The following is a 10,967-nucleotide window of genomic DNA, read 5'->3' on the forward strand; positions in this document are numbered from 1 at the left end:
TATTTTGAGAGTTCATAATGTACAAACTGCTGCAGTCCCTCCAGATCTCAGTATGGGCTCATTTAAATGCACCCACTACTGGAGCATGCAAAAATCCCTTCCAGTTTTAGGCGCTATTTTCAGATTGGCCTTTTGAGAGTTCCATGGAACACTTGTTAGTCGTTTTGGAGTTTTCAGGTTTGCCAGATTTCCTGTTGCTTCCTTCTGTTTCTTCCTGCACAGATGTTGATACTAAGCAGATTTTAAGTTCTTGTTGGGTTGTACCCATCTGCTTGTGTTTGGAGGTAAAGAGGACAGCGTGCCATTTACTTTTGCTATTTATGTTATGAATGGGACATTGCTCACGCTATATGCTCTAAGTTTCAGGTGTGCGTCATTCAACATCAACATCTGTACATACCACATTATGTTCACCACTAAAAGTCCACTTCTACCCTTTACCATGCAAATAAGCCCTTTAACCTGTTTACTCTCCACCTATCTTTCCCCTTCCCTTCTGGTGTGCTTTGCTGTTCAGTTACAGTGAATTTTATGGTGCTATCCTATTGTCACCAAACCTTCCAAGATATTATACATGTTCCTTCATTATTCATATTATGAATATAATCATTTGAAGAATATTTACATAACTAGAATATATTTGTTGAATGTATTCTTTGTATATGTCAAAGATGATATATTCTTTATGAATGTTCTTATTGAATATATTCCTTGGTATTCTGAATATGATGCAAGCATTCTTAGGCATAAAACATTAAGAATATTAGTACTTAGTGTTATTGAGTGCATAATATATTCTAGGCATCTGTTCTCATGAATATTTTCTTCTTTTGTTTCTCTTGATATTTCTAAATCTCTGCTTCCAGGATTTTGAAAATTCATGAAAATTCAGTTAAGTGAAAATAGTTTTTTCTGGTTTTGGCCATGATAAATAACTTATATTGGGCATGCTACCTGACCATAAGCAATTTTTAAAGTGGCCAAAATATAATGTTCTTGAACATTTGACAAGTATTTCTGAGTTATTACTTAGGACAGGAGAGGAACAAATGAAATGATCCCTGCATTCATATTGACTTTTTAGACTTTTCTAATTTATGGCTCAGGAAGGGAAATGTACAAAAGCAAAGCATTTTTTTGCTGAGTTGAGAAGATGTAGGTAAGAGTATTGGGAGACAGAAGTGACTGGAACATGTAGAAAAACACATTGAAGCCACTCAAAGAATTGCATAAACCTTTTGTCTTTGGGTATAAAAGTTGTGAATTTATAAGATAAGACTTCATGAAGCTGGACAAAGAACAAATATTTGAAAACTTAAGATAAATAATTAGTTCCTAGAACTTACATAGGAGAAATGTATTACAAACAACCCATAAGGAAATCTTGAATGCCTTTGACATTCTATAAAGAGCCCAAACTAGTTCTAGAATAAAGTTTTTTTTTAATTGAAACAAGCCTATGTCAAGCTTCATGGGTACTAAATTGATCTACAAGTAACTTAACTGACTTCTGAAATAACTTTAAAGCACTTAAAAACAAACAAAAAAAGAATTCAGAGCCAGTGATGTCCATCATCCTATCAAAAATTTCTAGGTATTCAGTAAGCAGAAAATGGGTAAGAAAATAAGGAGGAAAAAATGAAATAATAGACTTGATAAAATTGAGACAAAAATATTGAAACAGCTATTATAAATTTTCCAGGAATTAAAAGATGTGAACATAAAAAGAAAGGAAGATAAGAATGAAATAGTACTTTTAGAGAAAAAAATATGAAAGGAAAAATGTATTGAATTAATAGCAGATATGACATCTTTGAAAAGATCAGTGATAGGGCTATAGAAATCATTAACTCATTCCATTAACTTGTAGAACAACACTGAATGATGCAATAGTAACAATTTTCTGATTAGAGTCCCAGAAGGACAGGAGGAGACAGAAAAATTACTTGGAGACATACTGGCTAAAACATTTATGCTTGATGGATAGAAATATATATACACAGGAAGTACAAAATCTTGGTAATTGTTGGAGCTAAGGGTTGGATAGATAGGTGCATAGGTGCTTAGTAAACTATTATTTTTATTTGTATAGATTTGATATTTTCTGGCATAGAGTTAACATATTTTTTTCTTGGGCAGTAGATCCAAGAAGAGAAGCAAAAGCTCCAAAAATTCTAGAAGGAAGACCAAACTATTTTTTGACACTGATATAAACCAGGACGTTTTAGACTAAGTGTGAAGGTACTAACTATAAAAGAAAAAAATGACAAATAGGTTTTAAAAATAAAATGTACTCTCTGAAAAAGACTAAGTAATGAAAGAAGATATATATGGGAGAAGTTACTCAGTGTCAAAGGGCTTGTATTTAGAACATATGAAGAATGCCAAAAACTCACTACGAAGGCAATACAATTAAAACGGACTCCCAAATTTGGAAGATAATGCAGATAGTCTAGACACATGAAAAGTTGGTTAATATGATTAGGCCTCAGGTAAATGTACATTGAAAACACTAACATAATACTACATGACCATTAGAGATGTTAAAAAGACGATCAAATTTTGTTAAGCATGTAGAAGCAGCTCACTTCTATTGCTGTTAGAAATATAAAATGAAATGACCTCTTTGTTAAATTATTTGGTCATCCTTATAAACTTGTCTATGAGCAAATAATTCCACTCTTTGGTGTTTAAGGAAAACACGTTCACAAAGAGATCCATTGTGTGTACTGTTCACAGTAGCCCAGACGAGAAATAATCAACTGCCCATAAACAAATGAAATTTATAGGTATATATTCATTCAATGAACTACTTCCAGTAAGCAAAAATGAATGTATTACTGATACACAAAAATAAGAATAAATCTCAAAAGCATCATGCTGTGCAAGAGAGCACACTACTTCCGACTCCACTGGTATGAAATTCTACTACAGTTGGCAAAATTAAACAGAGATAGAGAGCAAGTTGGTGGTTGCTGGGGCTCGGGCAGGGAGATGACTGTCAAGGTGCATAAGGGGTCGTCTGTGGTAGTGGAAACTACCAGTGTACAATAGCTGTATCTGGTATTGGAGTTTGTCAACAAATTTAATTTAAAATGGGAAAATAGCCAATAAATAGCCAATGTCTAAAATTTCTAGTAACCAAATAAATATGAATTAGATTAATGGGATGCTATTTTCAGGATCAAATTGGGGTGGAAAATTTTTTCTCTTGAGACTATAACTATTTAAAAGATGTTAATTTTCTAAATTTTTTATTTACATTATATATATATATATATATATATAATTACATCATTCTTCACTTCATACCTTGTATGCTTTATCCACTCGTGTTTGGTCCTCAAGGATTTCCCATGACCAGTTCACCCATGCACTATCACCATAGTCCTTTTGTGCTCTTTCAACCAGTTTTAAACCATTTTCTTCTTCCCACCCCCAAAGAATGTCTCTGGGTTATAGTTGCCTGTTGATTTTGATTTTTACTTTGTTATAATTACTATTTCCTCCCCACCCTGCCATCCCTTCTTTGGGTCCCCTACAGTCCTCCTATAAGTGAGGCTATCTGGTATTTTTCTTTTCTCTCTGGCTTATTTCACTGAACATGATTCCTTCCAATTCCATCTATGTTGCTGCAAATGACATGGATCTATCTTTTTGATTGCTGAGTAATATTCCATTGCACATATATATACCACATTTTCTTGATCCAGTCACCTATTTTTGGGCAACTGGCTGGTTTTCATAGCTTAGCTATTGTGAATTGTGCTGGAATAAACACAGGAGTACAGAAGTTTTTTTGAATTAATGTTTCTATGTCTTTTGGGTAAAAGCCCAGGAGTGGATTTGCTGGATCAAATGGGAGATCCATTTTTAGTAACTTGAGGTGCATTGACACAGCTTTCCATATGGTTGGACTAGTATGCATTCCCACCAGCAATGTAGGAGGGTTCCTTTTCTCCACATCTCGCCAACATTTGTTGTTGCTAGTTTTTTATGTGCCATTCTCACTGGTGTAAGGTGGTATGTCATTGTGGTTTTGATTTGCATTTCAAGGTCAGAAAATTTTTGAGTGACAACATTTATTGTTAGGATGTGAGGTTTGCATGCTTGCTTACATATTGCTTATAGAAATGTGTATTGGGAAACCATCCTTAAGTATGCTTGAAAACATTTTAAAAAGGCACATTAGCTACTCAATTGTACTTTCAAGATTTTATGCTAAGAAAATGGCGCTATATTTTAAAAAGTGTACATTCTCTTTAGCATTATTTGTCATAGTGAAAAATTGGATATAAAATAGCCAAATAATAAAGACAAATAAGTTACAGTTCTTTCATCACCACACACATATTGTAAATGATGTTTACTTTTATTCTTTATATGTAAGATGTTACTTATTTTTTTACATTTAAAATCTTTAAAATGATATATATAGAATGTGATCTACTTTTTTCAGAAAACAGTGCTATGTATATTAAGTGTATGCATAAAATATATTAACAATATATACTTAAATGTCCTTCCCAAAACTTAAAAAATGGTTCATATATATATATATATACACACACACATATATAACTATATATATTTAACTACATGCATATAAAATACCAGCTACTCAGTTACCCCTAAAATTGAGTGTCTGATTACTTACTTTTAATTACTCATTCTTTACATTCCAGCCAAAGTGAACTTTCTGTGGGCTCATGGACTAGGAGCAATTGGGAACCTGGGAAGTGAAGGTGTGCAACTGTGGTAAGTGGCTTTATTTCCTTAGATGTCCTCGGTTTCTTTATAAGACAAGGTGACTGTTTCTTTATGGGTCCATAATAGCTGACATTGCAATCATTTTGGAAGACTTAAAAAAATGGCCATTTATATCCACAGAGATGTTGATCCTTAGGTCTGGGTGGAGCTAGTAAACACTAGGTAGTTGTGCTTCTCAGCCAGGCTTAGTAAATGCTGAATTAGGGTCATTTCCAGACTCTTTCAGGTTTAAAATTCCATGTATGTGCTCTTGATTGTTAAAGAAAGAAAATATCTGAGAGACTGAGACATTCATTAGATAATTTTTGTCAAGGCAGAGGTTGGTGTTAGGGACAAGACAGAAAAGGCAAAAACAAACCCACTGAGGAAACACAAGTTTGCATGTGTCCTCACTCTGGGAATGTGATATTGGTTAGGATGTAGTTTGAGAGCATTGAGAAGCTAGCGTCATTAAAGTATTACAGAAAAAAGGAGTGGAAGACAGATGGTTAAAGGGGGGTTGAGAGATTAGTATTTTAAAGAAAAGTTGGACTTGGTAGAGGCTGAGAGAAGTTACTCCCATTAGGGAGTTATTGTTATTAACTTTACAAGCTATGAAAAGACAGGACTGGGGATCAGAGGTCTCTTTTCTTGTGTTGAAATAAGTACAATTAACTCCTGGAATAGATTGGAATATGAATAAATTGTCAAAAGTGCTTTGTCAGGGTATTATTGGGTAGTCAACAAGTGGTAATAAATTTTTTCACAATTCTGTTTTTCTCTTAAGATAAACATTAGGGAAGATTTTTTTCCTCTAGATGTCAGATTAATCAATGTCAAGTGTATAAACAAACACTTCTTCCTCAGGGAAGGTAATCTCTGAGGAAATGGTCTTGAGAGAATCTCTTTCTTAATAATCAGAATTACTGATACCTGTGTCTAGAATAAAACTGAGTAGTCTTCCTCTTCAACATTGGTCAGGAAAAGACATGCTCTCCTTCTTGAAGGCTGGTGGACTTTTGGGCAAATCAGCAATCATGTTTTCAGTACAGAGAGTTACAAGATAATGGAGAGGTTCTCATCCTGTGATTTCCAACTAAAGGAGTGAGTTACGGTTTCAAAGCTTCATCTTTAGTCACTAGGATTGTCATTCCTGGGAAGACTGTGGAAAGGGCAGGAGAATATAGCATTACTGCTCTGTCCTAAGTGAAGGTGAGTGCCTGCTTGCTTTGGTCAGATGTGAAACACAGCTGTTCAAGTGTAAGTCCTGAGTCAGACTATCCACCTTCATCTTTTTGCTGCAGCTCAGAAATTTTGGGTCTTTGGTCTGGTTTTTTAATTCATCTGTCTTACCTGTAAGATGGGGATAATACTACTGTCACACAATGTAGAATGTTGCCTTTCAGAGTAACCATCTAAATAATGTAATAATTACCATAAAACCCAAACCCCTTGGGCTCAGAGACCTTGGAAAAACCTTGATCCGAGAGCAGTGACCCAGAACTGGGAGCTCTGAGCAGCTCGTGGTATCTCTGGCCAGGTGGGACTCTCTCCAGATAAGGGCTCAGTTTCATTAACAGAAGCGGAGGCAAGAGAAAGGATATAGAAAATCAATTGACTTAAAGAGCTAATCGCCATTGACCTCATTTCTGGCACCCTTCTCTCTCACCAAGTGCTGGTTCTCATTCTAATGTGGTATGGAGCCCCATTATCTCTGGATCTGGGTTTGTGAAGACAAATTCATAGCACATAATAAATCTTTACTGTACCAATATTCAAATCTCTCTCTGTAGATTCCATCTCAAGATACTGGGAGGCAGTGGTGATATTTCTTTCTTTTTAAAAGTGGTTTTCTTCTCTTGTCCCTACAGACCCTCCTCCACCTCCCTAGAGGAGAATGGCTGCAGGGAACTTCTCTGTGACACAGTTTTTCCTCGCAGGCTTAACAGACAAGCCAGGACTCCAGCTTCCTCTCTTTTTCCTGTTTCTAAGTTTCTACGTGGTCACTGTGCTGGGAAACTTGGGCTTGATCACCCTGATTGGGTTGAACACTCGTCTCCACACCCCCATGTACTTCTTCCTCTTCAACCTCTCCTTTATAGACTTCAGTTACTCTACTACCATCGTCCCCAAAATGCTGCAGAGTTTTGTCTCCAAGAAGAATCTAATCTTCCATGCAGCGTGTCTGACTCAACTCTTTTTCTTCTGTTTTTTTGTCATCTCTGAGTCTTTCATCCTGTCAGCTATGGCGTATGACCGCTATGTTGCCATCTGCAAACCATTGTTGTACACAATTACCATGTCTCCCCAGGTCTGTTTACTACTTTTGTTGGGTGTCTATGTGATGGGATTCTCAGGGGCCATGGCCCACACAGGAAGCATAGCAAGTTTAACTTTCTGTGCTGACAACCGTGTCAATCATTTCATGTGTGACGTCCTTCCGCTTCTTGAGCTGTCCTGCAACAGCACTTATGTGCACGAACTGGTGGTCTTCGTAGTTGTGGCCATTGCCATTGGTGTGCCCTTGGTCACCATCTTCATCTCTTATGCTCTGATCCTCTTCAACATTCTCCACATTCCCTCCACTGAGGGCAAGTCCAAAGCCTTCAGTACGTGTAGCTCCCACATCATTGTGGTTTGCCTGTTCTTTGGTTCTGGGGCTTTCATGTATCTCAAACCACCTTCTGTTTTGCCCCTTGAGCAAGGGAAAGTGTCCTCTCTATTCTATACCATTGTGGTGCCCATGTTAAACCCACTAATCTATAGTTTGAGGAACACAGATGTCAAAGTTTCCCTGAGAAAAACCTTGGGAATAAAAATGACTTCTTGAGAAAAGTATTTGAGAAGGATAAGTCTTTGAGCATTTACTAAAGATTTATTTGCCCTGCTACTCAACTCACCTTTGCTATCCTAATATTACTATAAGCAGGTTTTTTTCCCCTTCTATGATTCTAGATATTTAATCTTGAATGGGCTTATAGATATTTTGTCCCAATCTCCTCACTTATCTGACACTGGAGACTTAGAGTATACATGTTGATCAAGGCTACCCAACCACTTGGGGCCATCACTAGAACAAGAATCCGAATCCTTAAATTCCAGTCTCTTCACTTTCCTTTATGCCTTGTTCTCTTCATTTTTGCCCTTGCAGATTGATACTTTAGCATATTAAAATTAATTCTACTCACATATTTTAAAATACACTCTTAATAATCATTACACTTTTATTTAAGAGGGTAGGATGGGAAACACTTACATTGAGCTCCACTAAATGACAAGAAAGCTGTGTTAAGATTGTGTGTGAGTGGTAAGTATATAAACACCAAACAGCAGGAAAAGCATGGTAATTTCTGAGATCATGTGGATGCTTCGGAACCAACTTAGTGGAGTGGGACTCTTGTAGTTGTAAATAGTTATAAAGATACTGAGTGGAATGTATCATACATTATTTGAAGATTAAGAGAGTCAGGATCTACAATGTTTTTCTAAGGCTTAGTTTGGGTATTTTGGCTATGATGGAAAAATCTGTGACTCAGGATCACCAATTAAGTGTCTAAATTCTAAGGAAGGAGTAAATAATTTTGGGTATCTAGTTATAAGTCAGTACCATCTGGATGATTATTAAGAGTTTTCATAGAATTTTTAAGGTACTATAGGCTACACTAATCTTTTATAGACATGTATAGGACAGAGTAATGTACCTCAACTGGTTTATAAATATAATTTTGTTTAATAAGAGATTTGTGTATGAATACATACACATATACACGTGTGTATGCATACATAGGTATATATATCAGAACACTGATCTGTTAGTACTAAAGGAAAGTTCCTTAGAAAAGAACTAATAAATGCTACAGATACTTTGGCTTATGTGCTTTTCTTTGGGAATATTACCATTTTTGGGATAAAGGGGAGTTTGGATGAATGTAAGCACTCCGATTAAAAGACAAAAAAGCAAAGTAAAACTCAATTTTATGCTGTCCATAAGACTCACCATTGAAGATAGAGGTGAGTTAAAATGAAAATAATGGTGATGTTAGCATTATGGCCAGGTGAGTCACTCCTTTTCTCTGCCTTTTGATGAACAAGTAATTGGACACCCATAATTGGACACAATGCCTCTGCATCCTGTGCAGTGGGACTTGAGCAGGGAGGACCTCCGTGGGGCTGTAATCAAGAAGGTGGTGATGCCACCTTTGGTCACCATGATCAGGATAAAGGGAACCCAAAAAATGCAAACTGTGTGGGCGCTCAAGTTTATTGGAGAAATCATGGAGGTCCAGACTACCCGACGGGAGAATCTGCTAGTTACTAGAACAGGATAGGGAGGAGTTTGGATGCAAAGGAGAGGGAAGAAGTGGTCAAAGCTTCTCCTTCACCCCAGACACAGACACACAAACAACCTACACACATGCACAATACACACTCACATACCACAGGGCTGTGCTTGTGTGCCTTCGTTAGCAGCACCAGCTTCCTCTCTGGCAGAAGTGGAAAGCAGTGGCCTGCCTACAGAGAGGAGAACGAGGAAGTAGCTAGGTGACCCATTTGTTCTAGTTAGAGCAAAAGAATGCATTTACCTCAGGAAGCACCCGTGTGTCTAAGGAGTTATCTCTGACTATTAGGGGGGAAAAAGGGAAGGAGGAAGGTGAGAATATTGAAGGACATTGAAAGAGTTTTCCCCATGTCTGCTTCAGGACTCAGCAGGAGTTCTCCTGTGGAACCCTGGGGTGTTCTACTCCGGGACCCTTCACTGTGGAGAATGCCCAGGTGCTAAGCCGCGTCTTCTCCCACGTTGCCACATATCTTCCTGCTAGCTCCTGGTTGCATTGGCCAGAGCTAGCCCTGGTAGAAGAGACCATGAAATTGGACTAAGGTGTCACCTTTTGGGCTACAAAAAAGGTTTTCGGCAGTCAGCCTGTTGAGTTTAAAAATCAAAGCAGACATAAAGTTTAAATAAACTTTTAATTATGGAAGGTTAATTAGAACTTAGAATTAAGGCAATCAGAATGAGAGAGTGGAAGTGGGAGCAAAGAAGTAGGGGCCAGAGGGCTCTGGTGGAGGACTGTGTTGAGTTTGGTGTGGGTGGCAGGTGTGGAATAGGTAATCCATCTGAAGCGGTATGGGCCTATACTTCTGAGTCATATACAGTGTTGTCAACACAAAAAAACACACAAAATTACTTGAATGACAAAGGCTACACACAGGAAGGTATAGCACTTCCGATGTGAAAGCAGAAGTATATACCTTGGACTGTATGAAAAATAAGGAACTATGGCATCACAAATTGAAAGATAATTCTCCCCACTGCTGAACCTACTCACTGAACAGTTGTACAAACTGTGTTCTCTGAAAAGTATATGCTCCCCTTCCCTGCCTGGGGCCATAGGCCTGGAGCCATCTCTGTGGAAGGGCGGGTGACCCTCCTGCCCTTCACCTCCTGGGGAGCGGTACTGTTCCTGATGCCTCCTCAGTCTTTCCTACCCTCCCCAGTGGTTTCCTCTCTCTCCTTGCTGAGACTTTGGTCCTCACATCCCCAGTTCCCTCTCAATTAGCAATACATTATTTTTAACTGGTCTCTAACTGGTCTCCATGCCGGGAGTTACTTCCCCAGAACTTCCTTATGACTGGGTGTCTGTACCTTTTGACTAACTTCACCCATTTTTCCTACTCACCCCCACCTTTGCCATCCATCAGCCTGTTCTATGTTTCCATAAATTTATTATTTTTAGATTCTGCATATAAGTGAGATCATTTGTCTTTGTCTTCGGTCTGCCTCATTTCTCTTAGAATATTTGGTGTGCACAGCATTCTGTTTGGCATTGATAATTCCTTAACTCTAAGCACATTTTAAAACTTTACATTTTGTTTACTTCCTCACTCCAAATTTTACATCTTATGTTCCTATTCATATCCTGCGATAAAAGACTGTAGTTCTAGTTAATTCACTACTTTAACCTTTTAATCTTCATGCTGTCTCTGCCAGTAAGACTCACTATTTGCATGTACAGTTACCTTCTCTGGTGAGGTTTTTCTTTTGCGTGCTTTTTAGATGTTAGTGCCATTTCCTTTCTGTTTAAAGAAATCTCTAACATTTTTTAGAAGGCCAGCTTAGTAGTGATGAACTCCTGTAGTGTTTGATTTTTGAGAAACTCTTAATATCTCTTTCAGTTCTGAACATTAGCTTTTACAGAATGAATTTTCCCTGGAAACTT

At 37.5% G+C, this 10,967-nt stretch overlaps 1 protein-coding gene across 1 annotated transcript; it reads left to right on the plus strand.

The window, feature by feature from the left end:
- Positions 1-6,646: 6,646 nt before the first annotated feature.
- Positions 6,647-7,579, plus strand: LOC101622436 (olfactory receptor 8B12-like). Its single transcript, XM_004688787.1, has one exon. The coding sequence runs from the start codon at positions 6,647-6,649 to the stop codon at positions 7,577-7,579; it is 933 nt and encodes a 310-aa protein (XP_004688844.1).
- The last annotated feature ends 3,388 nt before the right edge of the window (positions 7,580-10,967 follow it).

This window comes from Condylura cristata, unplaced genomic scaffold (assembly GCF_000260355.1).
Source record: "Condylura cristata isolate star-nosed mole 26May11 unplaced genomic scaffold, ConCri1.0 scaffold00025, whole genome shotgun sequence".
Lineage (NCBI taxonomy): Eukaryota > Metazoa > Chordata > Mammalia > Eulipotyphla > Talpidae > Condylura > Condylura cristata.